We start from the raw sequence: 24,229 nt of genomic DNA on the forward strand, positions 1-24,229 counted from the left end.
TCTTCTCAAGGATCAACGCAAAAATCTCAGTAACTCAATTATATTCCCTCATTTCATTACTTGTTATCCCATGTTTTTCCAGCATATAGGAATTCAGCTCCAAATTATTCACTTTAATGTTTTTCAAATGAATTCAAGAGCTTCTGTTTTTGAGTTTAACTTTAATGAAGTTCATCACAGTTGTGACAGTTGTGTCAGCTATAGGTTAGTTGGAGGGAAAATACGTACTTCTCTTCAGCAGCTTAATTCTCCCGAGAGTTGCTGTGTTTACATATTTATGAACATCATAAAAATTTGCAAGAGCTGAGTATTCAATTACACTGATATAAAATTAAATCTGCAACCCCTTCAGTTAAGTCATTTTCTATAAAAAAATCTAAGGGCAACATTGTTATACCACACGCAACCTGGACTTCAAGATACATGTAATCTCATTATGGGGAACGTATCGGCTAATTCTGTTGTACTCTCTCAAGCGATTAGTACAGTGCTCTGCACATAGTAAACTCTCAGTAAGTACGACTGATTGATAATTTGCAGTTTAGAAATGCCCTAAATACAAGTGTTATCTCCCATCCTTTTCCTAAAATAATGGAAGACAGCAGCCCTGCTTTACCAACACCACTGCTATTTTCCGCAAGGTTCCTATCAAACTACTTTGAAAGTGTTTGAAGCTACCGAATAGTAAAAGCTGACGCGGTAAGTAGCATTCCTCACCAATCCCAAAAAAATTTACAGGGAGTAACACTTGTTATTAAAATGCAATTTTCACGACCTAATTTTGACAAACTGGAAGATGATCAAGTTTAACATTTTTTTCATTTGACAATTTTAGCCCTGAACATAGGGTGAAATTTTGTGGAAGGCTGATTTCCAATAAAACCTAAAACCCATGAAAGAAATTGCCCCCAAAGTTGAAAAGGTCTACAGAAATCTTGATTACACCAAGCTAATTTGTAAAACAACTGCTGCTTTTTACTGATTTTAATTCTCTACTAGAGTTCACTGGTCTCATTTGCATGTTAAAACAAGGGCACAAATTGACATTGCAGGAACAAAACTGCGGCATAATTATTTTGCTGAATTTCAGGATTACAAGAATCTAGTTATGATGGCATTTTAAGCATTTGTCACATTTTTTCATTTCAGTCTGAGGACTTTTTTTAGCTACACATTAAAAACATAGTCTGATTAGAGGGAAGTTAGCAAATTTTAATGCAAATTCTTTTTAGTCTTTCTTCAAAGATACTTTTGACAAATGGAAAAAGTGTCGTCAGTTCATTTGTGGAAAGCCAATCAAAATCAGTCTAAAGAGATGGTTGTGATTCATCCAGAGCTTTGTTTTTTTTTTTAACACACCTTAGTTGTACCTCTACAAAAACCTTTAATCTATTTTTTATATAAAATAAATAAATTCCTTAAGGACAAAATATCAACTTCAGGAAAAGGTGAAGTGAAAGATAGGATGAAGACAGGGCTCTCTGTCATATTTTAAATATGTACTCTCAATCTTTAAAATTTTTATGTTACCATACATTGCCATCTTTTATATTATTTATAGAACCCTTAGTTGGTAAATTGAAGACTGGTTAAAAGCTACCCTTGCTGACTGATTCGGGTATTATAAACATCAGCACATTTGTTTAATCTTTGGCTCAAAGTTTTTTTTAACATCAGTCTCAATGAAGAAAAATCGTAAGAAAAATTTTGCCAGGTAGACAAAAATGTGGTCAGACAATTTAATAAAAGGGCAGTGCTACTACTGAAAACTACTGATACTTTTCCCAGACAACTCAAGTTTCCAAAAGCAATTTATTAAAATAAAAACTTGAAGCTGCTCTAATTACTGTTATTTTTTCCATGCAAGAGGTACAGAAACAAAACACAGAGACATTATGATGGTCATCATTCTTTTTTTTTAATTGGGGAATAGCATATTGCAATCTTGTTTAGATTATTACATAACACAACCCAACACAAGATCAGATGGTCAATAAACCTTTAAATGATGAAAGGGAAAAAAAATAAAATAAAATGATGGGTCTGGAAAATTTCAGCCCAGGGCAAAGAAAGTGCAGTCCAGTTATTTAAAAAAAATAAAATTTATTATGAATTACAATTTTCAGCAAAATGAGACATTTAAATAGTTTTCTTACCTATAAACACAAGGTGATAGGCTATTAACAACTCTAAAATACTTGTCATCTATTTTTCTAGGGGAAGCCTACTTTTAGAAAATTGGCAGGAATTTGTCTTCTTCCAGAGTTAGGAAAATAAGGTTCTAGAGTATAAAACATGTAATCCAATGAAAAAAATCTGTCGTGCACGTACTCAGGTATGGAAATATAGAGGCTGATATTTTTCCCGTTAAAAGCTGAATCTCTTTCCTAAGTGGAATATTGGGTAACTTTTCCAGACAAGTTCATACATAATATGCGAACCCCTAATTGACCTAAAATATGCAAATACTGTAATAATTACATAGATCCTTAAAGACCCTCCAGTTTTGGTGAGGACAGTAGCTTCTCTCATTTAGGATGGATTGAGGCACTAGACAGAAAGCTCTCTGAGGCCGGGGATGACTTCTGACTCTCTCGTCCTCTCTCAATACTACCGATTGATGAGAATTCAAGCTTTTCCATTAAGTACTACACTCTACATCTTTTAAAGAGAAAAGTTCAGAGAAAAACCTTGATTTTGCTCGTGAAAAGGACATCCTACTTTTCAGCTTTTCACTCTCAGAAATTAAGGAAATGCAGGGTCTGAAAACGAGTTTCTATTAGGAGAGCTCAAACATTTTCCTGGCAAAAAGTCATAAGCTTCCACGAAACTGTCATTATTAACGGAAACAAAACATGTCTACCATGCCATAAAATACATACTTGTACTTTTGAAAGAAGTTTGGAGCTTCAAATAGTTTGGACCACTCTGCCTTACTCAGCAAAATTTCATCTGTGATAGCAAGACCTAAATTATAAAGACACAGTAAAACGTTTTTGCATCACTTTCATTCTAGGGATACACAATCTAAACAAGAATAACCCTGAAGGCAACAAAGGTGCAAGTGGCAAAAATCAGAATGTTTCTTCATTTTAAAATGCAAATGGCAGGATTGAGATGGCTCACTATTGAAATATGCATATGAGAGGACTACCAAATTCAAATGTCTTGAGCTTAAAAAAACCCAAAAACTGAATCAAACTGTGGTTAAGAGTAATATTCTGAACTGCTAGAGGGAATACTACTGAACATGGACATCCTTGCTCTAGGACGTAATGAAATTGACGGTGCAGTCGATACAATCAATGGTATTTATTAGCGCTTACTACCTGCAGAGCACTGCATTAAATGCTCGGGAAAGTACCATACAAATCATGGGAAAAAATTTTGTTTCTGATTGGTTCCAATTTCCTTATGCTTTTAGTCCTTAAAGGGATATTTAGACTTCTTGTCTATTAAAATATTCCCAAAATGAAAAATAACTGGAAACTTACTGCGTCGTTTTGTTTGATAGTAGTGAACTATTTAGTGTGTGCCATCCTAGATTTCAGCATTAAACTGCTAGACTGGGGGCTTTAAAGACAGGACGTTATCTTTCATGAAAACAAAATATCTGCAGTCCTAAGTTATGTTGAAAAACGCTACAGTTCCCTGGGGGCTGGATATTTCATTTTCACCTTTATCTGGCAGTTAGATCTTCCAAAAAAATTAGCAATTCACTCCTAATCTTATATGGCAACACACTACAGTATTTTAAGCTAATGAGCTTATCGCCAAGAAGCTTTTCGAGTCCAACTTTTACGCTAATTTCAAATAGTATGTTCAAGTGTGGATTTCCTAGAAGGTTATTCTAAAAGGAAGCGCTGCACTTGAACAATGAAAACTGGAGAAGGAGGGATTCTACAAATAACTGGCATTCAAGTTAACACAGTTCAGAAGATTGTTCATTTCTGCAGGAGGGCACTACTGGATTACATTGCGAAGTCGTATTTTAAGCCTTTGATACAAGAACAAAAAAAAAAAAGCATAAAAATGAATACTTACCTTGTTTAAACTCCTCAACCATGACCATCCGTGTAGAAACGGACACATTGTAGGTAGAGTTCTGCTGTGGGTATGCTGGTGTTATTATAGGCATAAGATGGTACCTATCACTGGGGTTTACCTACATATAACAACAGCCAATCAGTTTCTTCAAGTACATAGGCAACAGAAAGTTGGACTTCAATCCCCTTGTTAAAACTGTACAAAAATCAATTTTATTCACATCTGGAGTTGGGAAAAAAAAAACCTACCTCAGAAAAAGTCTTAATTGTGAAGAAATGTTCAGAATCAGAGAGCAAATCTAAGTTACGAGGTAATCTGCAGTGCAAGGAAAGGGTGTCTGACTAGTCACCTAAGAGAATGAGGCAGGGTGTCAAGACTTCATTTAAATTGAAGCCACAACTGAACGGTGACTCAATAACCAGGAAACTGGTATGGGAGACAGTCTTCGGGCAAATTAAAATTAGCACTTATTCAGAGTATACCTGAATGGACACTGATGCCATAAAACCTTTAAGGAAATGGACTCTGGCCCATCTACCTTTGAAACATTACTAGGAATGAGCCATTCTCTCTTCCCATTTACATCTACAGCAAAGGCAGCCAAGACTCCTACACTGAGAAATACTATAATGTTTATATAACTTTCACAAAAATAAGGTTAGAGTAGGAAGAGTCTGTGTGTTGGAAAACAGCATTCTGTACACACAAGTAGATTTTTAAAAGGAAGTGGGGCGACCAAAGATTATCGCTTTAATTCCATATGGAAGGCCAGAAAAAGCACACGAGAGACTGCCAATATTATTTCAATATAGGGTCTAAAATATTAAATTTACTTCTCTTTATGCTGTATAAAGCCTTTAAATGTTTGCAGGAATTAGCCAAAATTCTGAGAAGGCTTTTCCTGAGATAGGAGAAATGAATTTGGATTCAATAATCCATTTTCATAATTCCAGAAGGGAAACAAGAGTCCGTAAATTTCACCATTTGCATTGAGAGATTATGAGCTTTATTCTCCTTTCATGTTAAAAAGACATGGGGAAAACATACATTAAAACTAACTTCTGTAAGTGTGGGTTAGACTATTGAGAAAAATGAAACTACTCTGGCTCAATCACAAAAACATGTTAATGGAATTTAAGAAATATTTTTTTTTAAATCAACATTTGCAATAACAATGTGCTGGTTAGCAATACTGCCTGAAAACGATATTCATTCATCAAGTGTTGATCATTGTAGAAAAAACTTTTGCAAAACAATAACTAATTTTTTTGTTTTAACAAAAGTGCTTACATAAAATAAAATGTACAGGGAATTTTTAGTAGCCTTTTATTTCATTTTAAGTGGAAAAGACCATACAATATTTAAAGTACATGATAGCTTGCATAATTTGCTTTGTAATAATAGACGCTATAGAATAGCTAAAAATAACTAGCACGAATTTGATAGTTAAAAGTAGTAAACAGGGTGTAATTACGACCTGTATAATCAAGGACTGGCATAGTTGGATCGAGAGGAAAGTTTAACTGCTGAAGCAATTATCAACACATCTCCAGTCATACCCTGAAAGATGAGACTCTCTGGTAGCAGTTCTTTTTCACTTGTTACTGTATAGAGTGAATTTATAGGGGAAAAAATAATACACTAACCCTTGGGTCCCATACAGGCAAATTAAGATTGCATTCTTCGGGCTGTTTCAATAGCACTGGATTTGGCCATTCCCTGTTTAAAAAGATTGTAGCACTTGATAAGACTGTTGGACATTACCATCTATTTTTGTAAAACAAACAGTATTTGTGAATGTGATCCTTTTTCATTCTGCCCTCGTTATAGCCAACTGAAAGACTCATTTCTCTCTTCTAAATCTACAGTCGATGATATCTCTCTAACCTATCGTTATGAACATTGACAAGTTTCAGACATTCTACCATGGAATTTGTGTGTTTCTTAAAAGGGCTGACAAAGACAGGTAGTACAGTTGAGGGAGCTCTACTGCAAATATCTCAGAAATGTTCTTCAAATCAACTCAATCATGACCCAAAAAATCCCCTTGGCAGATAACAGAGAATGCTATCTTCATGCTAGCTCCATCCAAGGGCAATCTAAAAAAAAAAAAACTTGCCCATTGTGGCTATGGCTCTGAGAAGTAACATCTCCCAGACTAAGCACTACTGTTGGATGCAGGTTTTAAAAATAACTGGAGTATATATGCAGCAAATGGGGAAAAAAAACAAAAACAAACAACAGAAAAACCCTCAAAACCCCTACTCTCCAACAACAACAACAAAAAATCCTCCAACTGGACTAAAGGGAATGGCTATTTCTCTCTCCCCACCCAAAGTGCTACGAAAATTAAAAATTCATCCCCTACCCACAAAAAAGCTATTAAAAGTGGACAATTTGGAGATTTAGAAAATTTTCGATAGCACCTAGGGTTAGCAAGTCCAAGATCCACACACTGCCCCATGTCATCATTTTATTTAAATTAGTTTTTTCGCATATGCATGTGTTCTTTTTGGATGCTTCTTAGACACATCACAGCTTCAAAAAGATGATAACTGAATTAAGGTTTTAGGGGTTCTGTGTACATATGGAGGATGAGGATTATGAAAGCTCACTCTTCCAATATGAAAACTCATGTCCCGAGCTAGCATTTTTAGGACTACACCAGACGCTGGGATCCAAACAAGAATTTGACTTTTATTTAGTCCAGACTTGAAAAGACTGCAACATTGGATCTGCCTTGCAACCCTTGATAAGAGAAGTGGCTTAAGGTTATCTTTTAACATACGCGCAACGTTTTGGCTTCCCAAGAAAGGCCTCAAGTGACTAAATAGTTAATCTACCATCTTAATCTGCACCCAGCTGGAGAAATGTCATAGAAATAAGACTAAACTTCAGTGTCTACAATCGATTTTATTTTAATATAATCTATAAACACATACCATTTAGAAAATACCAAGAAAAATTTATGTACAAGAGTTGATGCTATTGCATTTGGATAAAGCTGGCAAGTTCTTGCTACTAACATAGCCCAGGAAACACCACCGAGGAAACCTAGTATATTGGAATAGATGTTGTGGCCTGTTGATTGGGAGGAAAAGCAAAGAGAACACACGTTAGTAGGCATCGTAACACACACACTTCAATAAACACTAACAAATTCTGAACTCACGTTTGGCCCACAGTTTGATAGCTCTCAGTGTTAACCTGAAGTTGTCAATGTTTGGTACTAGATGTAGAATCTCATCAGTTACCCTGCAACCTGATCAACAGAAAGAACTGACGTTAGATTACCCAAAGTCCTTTCCTACCTCAAAGAAAGGAGTAACGAACGGTCTTTCGACCGGTTTTATTATAATCACGTTAAACCAAACACCGTCAGGATACATGGTAAAACCGAAAAACTATCGCTATGTGGGAGTTCAAAATGCACCTCAACTGAAAATTACTAATTGCACTTAATGTACCTAAGAAAACGTACGTGGTCTGACCTCGAGCTTTAAGACTATACTTCGCGTGGCCTGTGTGCAAGTCTACTGAAGAAACTTGATTAGGGATGGAAGTACATCTACATGAAGCCAAGTAGACTAAGTGAAACTATTCTTCAAAGCACAACACAGGCTCCCTATAGCCAGAACCAATACAATGACTATGCCATCCCCTATTAAAATCGGCATCATGTTGACATCTCTTTAAAGCGCTTCACAAAAATCAAGGACAGGGAAAACTCATCACCGATCGGACCACAACACTGAAAGCTTTGTCAAATAAACCACTGGTCTCTAACTACAGCTCCCCACCCATTTTATCTGATCAATATACGAACTGGTTCTATTCTTGTTTAACTTGTTCAAACCGGCTATGAACTTATTGTTAATCCTAATGACATTTCACATCTGAGGAACAGTACATAAAAATCAAAGTTTGAACATACCATTAAGACTTCTTATGCATCTAATATCTAAATTTTTAAGAAGACTGTCATCTCGGAGGTCCAAATCTTCAGGAATAGTTTGCAGGGCTAATCTTGCAAACAAAATATCAATCTAAAACAGAAACAAAACTTACTATTCCGCATCTGTCAAATTACACAATTCTCTTTAAAAGGCAATCTCTGGGAAAAACTATGTGCATAGAAAAACTGGTTCCCAGCTTGAACTGCGACCCTGTCCGACCTTTAGAAAAACCTAGGTTAGATAGAGATTGTTCAACAATCTTGGAGAAAATACGAGTAATGTAACAGACAAGTTAGATGGTCATAGAGTCTGCATTTTATTCATATCCAGCAATATTTCCCTCATCCATGTTAAACTTGGGTATATATGACACTTTCATACCTATAACCAAGAGTTTGAGGTCTTTTAAATACTTTTAAATTTTATATTTTTTCTGAGGGAGTATTTTCACATTTTACTAATATGGTACCCCTCCCTCTGATATTCAGAAACTTTAAATGAAAGATGAAATTACGTCAAATCTTATTTAACATTGATTTATAGTATCAGGACATATTCACTCCAATACTTTCAGGGTTGCCAAGAAGGCAGGTTCTGCCCCTTTTATTTATAACCTGAAAATTCTGTTTTGACCTTCTTGTGAACACAACTCTTAAAACAATGCCCTTCTTTTCCCCTTCAAAAGGAAGGCCTGAACTTCCCTTCTCCCGCTCAGCCATAGGAAAAAGGTGCTTATATCTTCAATTGCTAATGGGGTATAGAACAAGTGTGTTGGTTATTTTGGAAACTGTGAATTCTGAATCACCCTTTTAAGAGTGCTTTTTTGTTTTATTTTTTTTTAAAGTGTCAGATCGTGAACAGAGCATAAACTATTGGCAGGTATTGGTAGATTCAGGAATGTACTGAAATGATCTGAGATTCTGGTGTTTGCTACCTTGACAGCAGGGCCACTCGAGTAAATTGGGAAGGAGAGCAAAAACAGAAGGAATCTTCCAAAACAACTTCTCCAAATCACTACCTTATTCCATTTCCAGGGAATGTTGGGGGAAGATTGGGGAGGAAAATATCCTCTGACTCCTCCCTTATTCTCTTTTTGGAGCAGAGCTACGCTTACTTCAGAGCTGTTAGCTGCTCTGCTTCTGAGCACATCTCATTAAGGGAAGTACAAGGTACATCAGGACAAAAGCAGCAGCCACTTAATCAACACTCCATACCAAATTAAAGAATTCATTTTCCTGCCCATTAGCCCAGATTAGGCTACTCTGGCTGAAACATGAGAGTAAAAAAAAAATGCAGTTATGAATAAAACTATCTTTCCCTTTAAGTCAAAAACTGGCTTTCCTTCTACTCTACCAAAGATGGTGGTACTGCCTTCCCGCTCCTCCCCAATTTTTGTTCTAGAAATCGGAAGGCATCTAGGAATATAGCACAAGGGCACTCGATCATTTCCAAAGTTGCTTTAAAATGTTTATATTCCATAAGAATGGGTACTGCCAAACAAACAACCATTTTCGTACTGCTTGAGAAAATATTCCAGTTCAAAGCTCTTTGGCAAACCGACTGCTTCAACATTCGGCACTGCAGAATCTGGAGGGAAAGCAACCCTGTTTACGTGAACGGCATACGACGATGAGGATGATGTAAATGCACTCCGAAACAGCTGTCTTGGTGGTGCCAACCACAGGGAGACACCCTCTCTTCTTATCGACGTCCACCAACGGAAAAAAATCTCAAACCACATTGGTTGCAAAACCAAATTCTCTTCGACTGTTTCCCACCCAAAGGCCTGGCAGACCCCCACTGCCCACCTAAGCTTGCTTTTTCTACACAGTGGACATACGCATGTGTAAGACTGATCCATTTCTGGTTCTCTTAGATTCCACCCAAACCATTAAAATTCCCAAGACCCCCCCACAAAAAATGTAGAGAAAGTCAAGTTGCTTCTTACCTCTATTCCATCAAAACACAGTTTGATAACGGGTACGAATGCCTCTTCCACTGCCTGAAAAATTGGTAATCATTAATACCAATGTTTCTAAAAGTCTAAGATTATACTACAATGGCATGCTCATGTGCTTTAATGTTAAGGTGTTGACTTTAAGGTTTTGTTTTTCCAATTGCCATGCAATGCGACCAGGCTCAACTGTGGTTTAATTGTTTCACTGCAGTTACAATGGTGAGTGTTTTCCTCACAACTTGACCCAGCAAAGTCAACCGAGTAGTCAGCCTGTCCTCTTACCGATAACAGCTTAGTGTGAACTATAATGCAATTCACCATTACATTAATAAAATTCCTCAAGACCAATAGTTTCCTTCACCGTGTTTACCTACCCGTAGGTCCTTTACTTCTTCCTGAAGTTTCAATTTTTCATAGAATGAGGTGAAAAAGTCACTTCGGTCAACGTGTCTTGGAGCAACACACAATGCGTCAATATCAGCACCTGAAAGGAAGAGAGTTGCTTTCAAGAAAACTATTAAAAATGAAAATGATCCGTCCTCCACCAAAGCATCCAAAAGTATGGAGGGTTACATCTCCCTGGCTCCTGCCACTATATTTCTAAGGTATTCTAAACGGTAACCAGCATGGCCTAAGAGCAAGGATTTAGTACGGCGATTTGCATATAATAGTGTCCATAACTACTACTGATTAATTGGGACAGAGAGTGGGGGAGAAAGGAGAGGAGCACACTCTAGTGTACAGCTTACCACAATTCTCGGACTGGCAAACTAGAAAAAACCTTTAAGATTTTGGGGAGGGGTCAGTTTGCCGTTCTACTGCCCTCAATAAATATGACAGGGTCTTGATTCCTGAGAAGGCCGCTCTAAGTGAGGAAAAAGAACCACCCTGGGAAAATAACTGCCCATTCAAAACTTTCATTTTAAGTATTAAATTGATAACTTTCCATACACAACACCTAACCCCAGCAAAGAGAACAAAACCAGGTAGATTTAAAAAAAAATAAATACCAACAGCTGTGAGGTCTAGAGTCCTGTATAGCAAATTCACGAGGCTGCCAGAGATACTTGGTATATAAAGATCACTATTCTTTGTGACTTAAAACATTGGAGCTTTCCTATGACTTTTAAGTCACGCTTTTGGCCAAGTGGTGAAAATAATGAAACAATACTATAAAATCAAAGTAAATTAAAAACCATAAAAACACAAGTATTAAAAATGCACTGATTTGACAACTTGGCTTGATGAGCAAAGTACGTGAAAATGCATAATAGTAGTTGCGGTATTTGTTAAGTGCTTCTTATGTGTCAAGCACTGCTGTACTAAGCACTGGGGTAGATAAAAGATAATCAGGTTGGAAACAATCCCGTCTCAGATGGGGATCTGGGACCAATAGTAGCATAATGTACAGCTGAGGTAACTGAAGCAGAGAAGTGACTTGCCCATGTTCACACGGCAGAAAGCAAGTGGCAGGAATGGGATAGAACCCAGGTCTTCTGGATCCCAGACCCATGCTCTTTCCACTAGGCCATGCCGCTTCCCCATAAAGCAAGTTATTTAAGTAGAAAAACGAAGAAAAACACTTTACCTTTCGTATGTACTCCTAATCTGTAGGACCCAAATGTGAAAATTTTTCCTCCAACATTTTCGATTACAGACTGAGGAAGATTCTATGGGAACAAAAGCATAACCTTACTTTCCAAAATACCTTTAAAAAAAAAAAGTCACCAGAAAAGGAACACCACAGAACGGTTTAGTACAAAATTTGCAAATCTGCTAAAAAGTCTTCAGGTGCAGAAAAAATGTCAGCGGTTTTTCCAGCCAGATGCCACATCTTCTTGATTCCAGTGAAGGACTATTTTGGCTTCGCATTCTAGATACCTAGGCAAGGTGACTCATTCTGTGAGGGAGCCTACTTGGGTCTAAGTGAGGAGTCAAGTTTAATGGTTGTGCGGGGGACAGCGGCTGTGAGTTTTTGAGGTCCGGGAAGAAGCGGGGTGTCTAGATGATTAGATCTAGTGTGCACGCATACTAGGGTGGGGAGGAACAAGAGGTCAGCAGAGTCAGTTGCATTTGACTGCTCTCTGGGTACCAAGCACTGTACTAAGCACTTGGGAGAATACAATATAACACGAATAGGTAGACACTTCACCAGCCCATAAGGAGCTTCCAGTCTAGAGGAGGCATTAAAATAAATTACAAATATGCACATAAGTGCTATAGGGCTGAGGGCGGGGTGAATAAAAGGTCCAAATCCAAGTGCCAGGGTGATACAGAAGGGAGACTAGGGGAAATGAGGCCTTAGGATTTGAAGGTGAGGGAAGAAACTAATGATCATCTGCAGGATATAAAGGGGGACAGAGCTCCTAGCCAGAGGCAGGACAGTCGGGGGATTGGCAGCAAGAAAAAACGAGATCAGGGTACAGCGAGTCAGTTGGTTTTATAGAAGCAAAATGAACATGCTGGATTGTGGTAGGAAATCAGTACGGTAACAGAGGACAAAACGACTGGGGGCTTCAAATCCAAATGGTAGTTTCTGTTTCTGTTTGTTGCGAAGGTGGATGGTTAACTGCCAGAGATGCTTGAAGCATTTGGAGAAACAGACTGATTTTTTTGTTTTAGAAAAGTGATCTGGGCACCAGAGCGAGATATGGACTGGAGTAGGAAGAGACAGGAGAGGCAGGGCGGTCAGCAATGAAGCTGATGCAATAACAGAGAAATGAAAAGAAATGGTTGGTATGGGATCATCAACACAGGCTGAAATTCTGAAGGAACAGAAGGAAAGGAGGGACGCATCAAAATCCATACATAATCTATCAATGGTATTTATTGAGTGCTTTGTGTGCAGCACTGTACTAAACACCTGGGAGACCACAGAGTTGGCAGACATGTTCCCTGCTGCCCACAACAAGCTTACAGTCTAGAGATGGTAGTGCAAGAGCTTGCACTGGGTGGGATGTAGATAATGGCAACTAGTGGGTTCAAGAGGTTGGCAGAGATGGCCAACAAGAGATCTGGAGGGAGAGAAAGAGAGGAGGGGGTGGGATTGCGGATTCTGCACAGGTCAGGAGCAGGCGGCCGTCTTCCCACTCTGATTCTTGCGGGGTGGGGGAGGATGGGAGAAGATGAGGCCCCCTAGGGCGAGCGGACACAGAGTCGTCAGGTGAGACGCACGTCTCAGTGAGTGGACAAGGAACAAGTTGAGGATAAGGGAACGTTTGCTCATAACAGAGCATGGTTCCACAGATCCAATGTGATTCTATTTATTTTGTTAGTATGTTTGGTTTTGTTCTCTGTCTCCCCCTTTTAGACTGTGAGCCCACTGCGGGGTAGGGACTGTATATGTTACCAACTTGTACTTCCCAAGCGCTTAGTACAGTGCTCTACACACAGTAAGCGCTCAATAAATACGATTGATGATGATGATGATAGATTCAGGAAGGGAAGGAAGCAAGCTCATTATGGACCAAGGAACCTGCCTGCTAATTCTGCTGGATTATACTGCCCCAAGCCCTAAATACAGCACCCTGCTCGTAGTAAGTGCTCAATAAATACCACTGATTGATGATACAAGGGGCAGTCGTCAGGTGCCAGGTGGCACGACACTAGGACAGGAATGTGGAAGAAGGGAACATGTGTGAGGGAAGGATAGTGAACGGACTGCTATTCAGCTGCCACTCAACTGCAGCTTCCTCAATGCTCTAAATTTAGAGACAGCTTTTTTTTAATCTCCTCCAGTCCTTTAAGGGAGAGAAAAGAGCCACTAGCTGATTTGTCAGCAACATCCAGCTCAGCGGCGGTGATCTTTGGGGGCTGCTGCCCTTTGGGAGAGACCGCATAGTAGTGCCAGTGCTGTGCCACAGTGTCACAGCCTGGCAGGTGGCTGTCGCGAGCTTTGCCACCTGTACTAGCTAACTTTCTTCAGACTTCTTGCTGGCCTGTCTCCCCGGTGGAACTCCCTTGGTGGTTCTTTGGACAGAAATCTGCACCAGTAATGGCAGGGTTCCAAGTAGGCAAAACCCAAGGGGATCCTCTTACTAGTGAACCAACTCTAATATTCCTCTCCGAACAATGTTCTTGGTGGTACCTACTACAAAATGACAATAACTCTAAGGTCTAAAGGAAACAAGGATTTGAATGTCACTGCCAAAAATCATTAATGGCATTTATCAAAAATGCCAACAAAGGAGGAGTTAAACTTCCATTCCTGGACAGCCGCCACGTCGTTTTTAAACAGTATCTTTGCAAATCAGCTTAGAAGCCTTCATGTGAAAAGTGCTTATTTCCATAAGAACTGGTAGCTGTTGATGTCCATTTAACTTACAGTGTGTTACTATTTTGTTCTGTACATCGTGGAGTCATTCTGGTAAATTGTGTTTTTGATATTGTCAAATCGCTCACATTCTACATCTGTAGAGAATCTTATCACTGGACCAAACAAAATGCCTTAGTTTTTCCTAGAAAAACTTTAGTCCTTCCTTACTACTGCGGTGGGGGAGGAAAACGAGCAAGAAATGGGTGTGAAAAAAGGGCCCAGAACAAAGCTTTCCCCACCTTTACGGGGCCTAGCCTCAGGCTGCCTCAGAAGAAGAGGGAGAGGATGAGAAGACTTTCAAATGTCCTGCCATCTAGTTCTGCCAAAAAAAGTACTTTCGGGGAGTCTGGATTGGAACACGACTGGGAAATGAAGGAATATTTATCTGAGAATGTCAGCCTGTTTGGACTCTGTGCATGTTATCAAAGAAACCGATTGTGTGTGGTGTCAGAATGGGTTAGCGTTACCATGTGACTTTTCCTTATTGCGATGTTGCACAAGAACCCAATCCTCGCGCTTTAGGAAAAGGACATATGTTCAGATGATCTGAAATACATTTAAACTCTACATAAAACTTCATACCTTGCTTTCACTGATTTCCCGTATCCACTCCTTCACCAGGTTATTTAATTTTCCCAAAATTAAAATCCTGCGGATGAAACAAATGTCAACATTTAAAACATATTTGAAATTAAGATTCTCCAAATTACTTAGGACAGTCAATATTACTCTGCAGGTAGCCAACGATTTTGTAGCCAGGTACCAAAAACACTTCCTGAAATTAATCTCTCTTCTCAGAAGCATGCAGGCAACTTCTTGCAATTATAAAGGATGATGGCGGAACAAGTGAATGAATGCCAAAATATTGCCATTCCCCTTAGCTGGCTAGTTCTTACCTTAAAGGGATGGTGATTAAAAAGAAAACGCTTGGAAAAAGACTTCAGACATGACAAACCAAATCTGAAGTATTATGCCACCCTCTGATAGACAAACTCCATGCAGAAAGGTTGAGCATGATTTAACAATAGAGGGAATCACAGGGTGGGGTGGGAGGGGAGAACCACAGTACTACTGCAAATTACCTCAAGGCCTTAAAAATGGATGGCGTTTTACATTTGGGAGCAAAAAAGAACCCTGAACCCTGATCATTTCCCTTGACCAAGCGTCAAGAGAAGCACCTAGGGAGAAAGGCTTACCTGCGCTGTAGTTCCTCTTCCTCTTCAAAAACCCCAAAGGGCTTCAGGGTTTCAATAAGCTTCTGTGTAAGGATGCAGTCAGTCTCCTTGGGGGCTGCTAAACTGATAGGTGAGGTAATGCCATAATGTTTCTGTGGCGCTTGAATCTGTTGTGATCCCTGGGTCGAAACTGGACTGAAATGGAAATAGATACAATTACTGCCAAAACCCATTTTTTCCTATCACATTAACATGAGTACAGGGGGAAAAAAAAATACCACGTAAAGAGAACAATGTAGAAAAATGTAACCTGTAAACTCATTATGGGCAGGGAACGTGTTGGTTAATTCTGCTGTATCGCCCTCTCCAAATGCTTAGTACAGTGCTCTGCACATAGTAAACACTCATTAATACCCTTGATTGACTGAAATACGGTAGGTATAAGCTCGATAAAAATGACGCCCCATTCCTGACTCAAGTAGTCTGGGTCACAAATAGTGAGTTTGAGCGAAATAATCTGCCATCCTCAAAGTTTAAAGTGAATAAAATTGACATGAAAATGAAGCGCCAATAACTTGCTCGAATGGTGACAATTTAACACATGAATGGGAAAATTAAAGGAAAGAATAAAATAAATTGCAACTTAGAATATAATCATTTCCTGACTAATTATTTGCCATCTGGATTTGCAAAAAAGACTCTAATACATCAGTTGAACAGCTTACAACATGATTATCTGTTTTGAAGGGGGGGGGTGGAAAATTCCAAGGACACACCTCTGTGCCCCTAAACCATAATGTCCTGGAAGTCCCATCCACCTGGAAAAGCAGACCACAGTCAGGGGGAGGGGGATGACCTCAGCCCGCCCTCTTCTTCCCTTTACATTCCCCCAACATCCCGCTGCAATCTATGGCACCCAGATACAGGCAGACATGGGTAAGACATAGGCAGAAAGGGACCAACTGAGAAGCTCAGGGCCAGAAAGGGAATTGGTGGCAAAGACCCCACTAAGAAAACGGCAAAGAGATGAAGAAACAGCTTGGGAGGGGATAAATGTCTTTTCACGGAGCACAAGGAAAGCATATGTAATTTGCTATGGCTGAAAATGCTAGTAGGTTCAAACGGGGTTTGGATTAGCGCCGATAAGGAGTTCACAATGGGTTATTAGAGGGAAAATTAGGGATGTTAGATGATGCACCTGTACATTTGAACTGTAAATGTACATTTCAGAGCCACAGAGGGCGACCATTACAATGTTTCTCCAAACAACTCTTCTCCCAGAGGCCAAATACTAGCTGGCCAGACCACTTGTCTAACCTAGTATGGGTATCACTAATTAGCCCAACTAGGAACTCATTTCGACACCATAGGCTTGGCTAATTAAAATTTTACGATCCTTGATTAATGACTGTATCAGTCAAGATTCCGATCGCTTATCTATGTGGTTTGTGTGAATTCCTTATCAATGGGTCAATTGCTGAGGAAGAGAGGTAGGAGGAGGAAAAAGCGGGAGAGGGAGAGACACACTACACACTTCGATACAAAGGACACCAGGATCCTGCTAATATCAGTCTTTAAAAAAAGTGTCAGTTAACAGCACAAGGTGTTTCCCAACTTGAGCAGCATTGGCAAAAGGGTTTAAAAATACATATATATATTATTAAATGGTATTTGTTAAGCGCTTACTATGTGCCAGGCCCTGTATTAAGCACTGGGGCAGAGACAAGCTAATCAGGCTGGATGCAGTCTATGTCCCTCAATCTTAATCCCTATTTTACAGATGAGGTAACATGGTGCAGTTAAGTGACTTGCCCATGGTCACACAGCAGATAAGCGGCACAGCCGGGATTAGAACCCAGGTCCCTCTGACTCAGGGGCCCACGGTCTACCCACTAGACCACAGTGCTTATTCTCTACTTTCCCCAGCATTCTTCTTTGAGAAAGAAGGGACAGGCAGAGCATTTAGGCGCTTAGTACAGCGCTCTGCACACAGTAAGTGCTCAATAACTACGATTGAATGAATTCAACCAATGGAGAGAGAGACCTTTAGGTTCCCACTCACCAATAATGATATAGAGAACAAGTTTCGATTCAGTTTATAAATGCAAAATGGCAAGGAAACATCCAGTGAACTGAGGGTTGGCCTGGGGAATAAAGGGCAGGGGAAAACCCATGCTAAAAATCAATTGTATCCAAGTGCACTGTTATAAACACTTGGAGATTAGAGTTGGTAGGCATGTGCCCTGCCCACAAGGAGCAATAACCAACTGTACTCACAACTTTAAAGTCTCACTATAAGAAAGTTACTGCAAATCAATCAATCGTACTTATTGAGAGCTTACTGTGTGCAGAGCACTGTACTAAGCGCTTGGGAAGTACAAGTTGGCAACATATAGAGACAGTCCCTACCCAACAGTGGGCTCACAGCTCTGGACTTTAAGAAACTGACAAAAAAAGCCTTATTTTCTAAAACCTCTCACTCGTGATAACTTCTCTTGCAGATAATAATGATGATAATAATAATATTAGTAGTAATTGTGACACTTGTTAAGCACTTACTATGTTACTACGTGCCAGGCTCTATACTAAGCAGTGGGATAGATACAAGCAAATTGGTTTGGACACAGTCCCCGTCCTATATGGGGCTCACAGTTTCAATCCCTATTTTACAGGCTCAGAGAAGTGAAGTGACTCGCCTAAGGTCACACAGCAGACAAGTGGCAGAGCTGGGGATGGAACCCACGACCTGAATCCCAGGCCCGTACTGTATCCGCTACATCATGCTGCTTCTCCCGCAGACAATACACCTCATTTCCAGCAAGAACGCAGTATGACCTTACTTACATTTGGACCTCCAGATACGCAATTTCACCATAATAAAATGGGAACATGGTAATTAACACGTGCCTCAACAATTCTCTGCCTCTGACGAAAACACTTTCTGTCCACTCCTTTCTAAGTCGGTGCCGGGCTGAACACAAACAACCTATGGACGGCGCAGATGTCACGGTGGTTATGAAAACTATTCCAGGAACTGTCTATCAAACCTTACCAACTGGATCATTTGTTCCCTCCTATTATTCAGCCACTTTTTTCAGCCTTTTCCACCTTGTTAAGACTACAAGAGCTGAAAGGCACAAGCCCTGTCCTCAAGTTTACGGGGTTCTTTTGCTGCCCCATTTTAGACAACAGTGTTTCCAAAGCAAGCTGGCGCTAGCTCTTCCACACACCTGGGCATTTATATTTCCAATACTGCCAACTTGAAAGGTAAGAATCAGTCCATTTCCAAAATGATTAAAGCAAGGGTAGGCGACGATTTCCCCCTCTGGTCTCTAAGATCTACGAGATTCTGCCTGCCGACTACCATATTGTACTCTCAAGCGCTGAGTACACTGCTCTGCACAAGCGCTTAGTACGGTGCCCTGAACGGTTACGTGCTCAAGGAGTATCTACTGACTGTAAATGAGCCAAAACAAAAAACCCACCTTTGTGCAGTTAGCGTGCAAAGAGCCACACAATTTGTGTCTCACCACAGTGAACGAGGCACAAAGTGATGATGCTTCTTAGGAACAGTTCTTGCGGCTGGTGGGGATGGATCAGCGGGGGGGAATGGTGAGGGAAGGGGAGAAGAAGGGTGGTATGTCGGGCCGCCGCCACCACCGCTCCAAGATGGGGGCCTAAATCCATGACTTGAAGGCGATCGGTGCCCACCCAGATAATAATAATAATAATAATGATGGTATTTGTTAAGCGCTTACTATGTGCTAAGCACTGGGGTAGATACAAGGTAATAATAATATTATAATAATGATGGTATTTGCTAAGCGCTTCCTATGTGCCAAGCACTATTCTAAGCACTGGGGTAGATACAAGGTAATAATAATATTATAATAATGATGGTATTTGTTAAGCACTTACGATGTGCAAAGCCCTGTTTAAAGTGCTGGGGAGGTTACAAGGTGATCAGGTTGTCCCACGTGGGGCCCACGGTCTCCATCCCCATTCTACAGATGAGGGAACTGAGGCACAGAGAATAATAATAATAATTAATAATAATGATGGTACTTGTTAAGCGCTATGTGCCAAGCACTGTTCTAAGCACTTGGGGAGATACAAGGTAACAATATTATAATAATGATGGTATTCGTCAAGCGCCCACCATGTGCCAAGCACCGTTCCAAGCGCTGGGGGAGATAACCTCCCCAGCACTTAGAACAGTGCCTGGCACACAGCAAGCGCCTAACAAATGCCATCCTTATTATTATTGTTGTCTCCCTCCCTCCTCTAGACTGCGAGCCCGCTGCTGGGTAGGGACCGTCTCTATATGTTGCCGACCTGTACCTCCCAAACGCCTAGCACAGCGCTCTGCACACAGTCCTGGGTGGGCTGGCGGTCGCTGACTTTCCCCAGACCTCCCCTCCTTCCCCCCAGCCCAGGGGCAATGGGCTGGAAGGGGCACAGCCGCCCCAGCCATCTGCCGGGGATCTTAGGGAGGCTGTAATTGAGGTGCTCTACGTGACGGCAGCTGTGCTCTTAAGGATGTTCAGTGGGGTAAGTCCCACCTTAGCCCAAGGCTCTGCCCTAGATAATAATAATGGCATTTATTAAGCACTTACTATGTGCAAAGCACTGTTCTAAGCACTGGGAAGGTTACGAGGTGATCCGGGTGTCCCACGTGGGGCTCACAGTCTTCATCCCCCATTTTCCAGATGAGGTAACTGAGGCCCAGAAGTGAAGTGACTTGCCCAAAGTCACACAGCTGACAACTGGCGGAGCCGGGATTCGAACCCATGACCTCTGACTCCAAAGCCCGGGCTCTTTCCACTGAGCCACGCTGCTTCTCCTGGATGACTCCTTACTTCCAAGGAGAACTATGTGAGAGCCACAGGTTGCAGACCTCAACTTAAGAATAACCCATTAATCTGTTATCGCTCCAGAAACCGAGGGAAGAGGTCAGCTTTTTCCCTTCGATTACAGACAATCCATTAAGACTAGGAAGGATATATATATATATATATATATATATATATATATATATATGGAAACAATCAGAAAAATGGCTCAGGAAGACTATCACCCACTTCTTAAAAGAAATCTGAATGTACTTTTCCCCTTATTTTTAAAGCTAGCTAGCAACAATCTCCTCCCTTCCAATAGTGCTACAACAGTAGACCTAGGTTTTGGCTGGGTTTTTAGGGAACACCACTGATTCTTGGAAACAAGTCTGCAAGTTAAAAGCCGGATATGCCCAGCAACAATACAATATACTAGCTCAATGACAGCAAATATGCTATTCATTTGCAGTGGTAGGACTAAACCACAGGGAACCAGTTGGAGTACAATTAATCCCTCAAAAACGCTTGTCTGTTACTGATTTAATGCCTGAATCATTGACTTAACATCAAAAGCAAGCGAACATCAAAAGGGGAGTATAGTGGTTGCACACATATACGTCAACTGTAAGTTTATAAGGCTAAGGATTAAACAGTACTGTGTAAAATGTATTCTTATGATTAAAGTCGTTGTCCTAAGTGCTGAATTTACATGGCCTTTGGATAAATTAAACATATACCTGGAGTGACAGTTTGTGGAAGGGGTTGGGATAAATTCCCTATCTTGTCAAGTTTTGCTAATAACAAGCTCTAAGCTCATCTTCTAGCATTAGACAATCTGCAACCACCATCCTTATGCATTGAAATTCTCCCGAAGTTGCTTCAAATGTTAATATTTGCTTGATGGTCTCTCTCCTGTATGTGTGTCAGATACAAAAAGTAGTCCTTCAAGATACAAAGGTGATGCTACTGATGAGATTCTACCTTGTTAAGGGTGGTGGATGAGAGCGTGAATTAAAGGAAAGAAAAGGGGCCTGGCAATCGGCAGACCTGGGTTCTCGTCCTGGCTCTGCTACCTGTCTGCTGTGACCTTGGGCAAGTCATTTAACTTCTCTGTGCCTCAGTTTCCTCATCTGTAAAATGGGGATTGAATGCCTCCTCCCAGTGAGGGCTTGACAACATACTACTACTACTAATAATAATAATAGTGATAATAATAATGAGTGCAAAGGTCGTCCCTTGCTGCACTGACAAGGGGCTACTCTTAGGCACTGTCTTCATCAATACCTTTCAGAGACTCACGAAAGATGCCTTTGGTTTGGCTTCATCTTGGCAACCCCTTTTTATAAGGCATGTACCTTTACTTGTTTTCTATGCCAGAATGTAAACTTAAATAAAAACACGACTTTTTAAGTGGGATCCTGAGACCTACAGGCTGTTGCCTATTTTACTGTTGTTCCCCTCCAGCCACCCGCCAAAAATAATTCCCCTTGAGCCCAGTTTCACTGTCCTCTGTTCTTGGAAGGCATTACGGACTAAATGGAAAGAGCAGAGGACACCAGGCTTTTCATCCCTGCTCCACCACTTGATTACTGCATGACCTAGGACTTGGCAAGTCATTTAATTTCTCTGCGCCTTGGCTTCCCCATTCAAAAAAATGGGGCAGAATATTCACTGTCCTGACCTCTTTGACTGTCAGCCCCCATGCAAGACCAGGACTATCTGCTCTCATCTTTTATCTACCACAGCTCTTAGCGCAGTGCTTGGAAGACGCGCTTAATAAAACCCATCATCATGTCTATGCTTAAAAAAGGCTTGGTTTTTTTGAGGTGAATGTTCACAGGACTAGACTTTACAAGGTAGGTGGATTGCTCCCCAAACAAGATTTATCTGCTATTCTTTCCACGAGCTGTCCGGTGGAGAACTGACTCGATATCTGGATATCTCACCTGCCACAGGCAGGCGGCTGCTGTTCCAACCCACGGTACCTTGAATGTCCCTCTAAACTGTAAGCTCCCGGGGGATAGGGAATGTGTCTACCAATTCAGGAATATTGTACTCTCCCAAGTGTTTAGTTCAGTGCTCTGCACACAGTAAGTGCTCAATACCACTGAATGATGTTACATGATGCAATTGAGGGGGGTTTTTGTTTTGTTTTGTTCATAAGTAATTTATATTAAATACTACAATGTGTGTGGCCAACTGGAGTTGCCTGGTGATAACTCTCAGGACAGCGGATTGAGTCCAGTTCCTATCATCCCTGTAGATCGGTGCCTTTTCTGCCTTTCATTTATTCTATTTTATTTTGTTAGTATGTTTGGTTTTGTTCTGTCTCCCCCTTTTAGACAGTGAGCCCACTGTTGGGTAGCAACTGTCTCTATATGTTGCCAACTCGTACTCCCCAAGCGCTTAGTACAGTGCTCTGCACACAGAAAGCGCTCAATACGATTGATTGATTCCACTCCTATGATAAGTTAGGATCATATCCAGCTTGGTGGCACATAGTACTCCAGCAGGAAGGGGGGTGGGGGGTAAGTGTGGCCTGAAGCCTCAGAGACCTATTGGCAGTGTAGGGTTTGAAGAAGGGGAAGAAGAGGGGACTGGGGGGGATGTGAAACTGAGAATAAGTTCCAGACACTAGTCTCTCCTATCATGGCCCAGCGGATAAGATATGGGCCTGGGGTCTACTCCCAACTTTGCTACTTGTCTTGCCATGTGACCGTGGTTTAGGTCACTCTCTGTGCCTGTCACCTCATCTGTAAAATGAGACTGTGAGCCCCATGTAGGGTGGGAACTGGGTTAGAAGTTGAATTAGAACTGATGTGGCCTGGGGAATCCAAAGGTTTAGTTTAATTACGTAAAACCCTAAAAAACGGGGCGGCCACTACAAGTGTTGAGATGAAGATGGCTAGACTACTTACCAGCAAACTGAAGATATTAATGGGACCAGTGACATTTCCTAGGCACCCTAATCTATCCTAAAACTCTTCTTGGCAACTTGGGACACTAAAAACAAGACCATGAGGATCAAAATAATCGAATAGCTAGTTTTCTTTCCTCTTCTCTTCTACCTAACATTCCTTTAAGGGAAGAAAAACGAGGTTCATGTTTCCTAGTAAAATGGAAGTGTAGGTTAGTGGTTTTTCCCTACTCTCACTGCAGATGTTCTTCAGGCGAGAAATGGTGAGCTAAATTTCAGACAGTTCTGCTTTAGCACCACTGAAAACTAAAATACCAGCAGAGCTTCTAAGTACAGCACTAGAGGCAATATGGCTTAGTGGAAAGAGCACTGCATCAGGAGTCAGGAGACCTGATTTTGTTCCCAGACCCTCCACCTGTCTGCTGTATGACCTTGGGCAAGTCACTTAAACCATCTGAGCCTCAGTTTCCTCATCTGTAAAATGGGCATGAAATACCTCAGACTGCAGGCCCCATATGGGACAGGGTCTGCATCCAATCTGATCATCTTTTATCTACCCCGGTATTTAGCACCGTGCTTGACACATAACAGTTGAAGTACCTACTTTCCAGGGCTCCCTTTCCAACCCCACGTAGAATAAACTTCCACAAGTAGGAGAGGTGGGTGGCAGCATTCCCTTATTCTAAGCACATCCACTGGAAGAAAGGGACAACTCCAAGATCTACTGTTTTCTCCTGTTATCTCCTTTCACTCACTGATAAATGTGTTCAAAGCTTGGAACCTAAGAAACAGGAAGACTCAGTGACCCTTTTTTCTTTTTTAAGTGGTATTTGTTAAGCATTTACTATGTGCCGGGCGTTCTGGTAGATACAAGGTAATCCGGCTGGACGCAGTCCACGTCCCACGGGCGGCTCAGCGTCTTAATCCATTTTGCAGATGAGGAAACCGAGGGTGGCTTACCCACGGTCACACAGAAGACAAGAGGCAGAACCAGCATTAGAACCCAGGTCCTCTGACTCCCAAGTCT

The 24,229-nt window shown here is 40.9% G+C and overlaps 1 protein-coding gene across 4 annotated transcripts in view; it reads right to left on the reverse strand.

Moving 5' to 3' along the window:
- PAPOLA (poly(A) polymerase alpha) overlaps positions 1-24,229 on the reverse strand; it is a 114,633-nt gene that overhangs the window by 67,790 nt on the left and 22,614 nt on the right. For all 4 annotated transcript variants that reach the window (XM_038766112.1, XM_038766000.1, XM_038765993.1 and 1 more), the window contains exons 2-12: positions 15,472-15,645; positions 14,858-14,924; positions 11,549-11,630; positions 10,335-10,444; positions 9,952-10,005; positions 7,982-8,093; positions 7,220-7,309; positions 6,990-7,128; positions 5,694-5,766; positions 4,045-4,165; positions 2,883-2,967 (exon numbers count right to left, since the gene is read on the reverse strand). In XM_038766112.1, coding sequence (XP_038622040.1) covers positions 2,883-2,967; positions 4,045-4,165; positions 5,694-5,766; positions 6,990-7,128; positions 7,220-7,309; positions 7,982-8,093; positions 9,952-10,005; positions 10,335-10,444; positions 11,549-11,630; positions 14,858-14,924; positions 15,472-15,645 — 1,107 coding nt within the window. The remainder of the gene's footprint in view (positions 1-2,882; positions 2,968-4,044; positions 4,166-5,693; positions 5,767-6,989; positions 7,129-7,219; positions 7,310-7,981; positions 8,094-9,951; positions 10,006-10,334; positions 10,445-11,548; positions 11,631-14,857; positions 14,925-15,471; positions 15,646-24,229) is intronic.

The sequence above is a fragment of the Tachyglossus aculeatus genome, chromosome 1 (genome assembly GCF_015852505.1).
Source record: "Tachyglossus aculeatus isolate mTacAcu1 chromosome 1, mTacAcu1.pri, whole genome shotgun sequence".
Classification (NCBI taxonomy): Eukaryota; Metazoa; Chordata; class Mammalia; order Monotremata; family Tachyglossidae; genus Tachyglossus; species Tachyglossus aculeatus.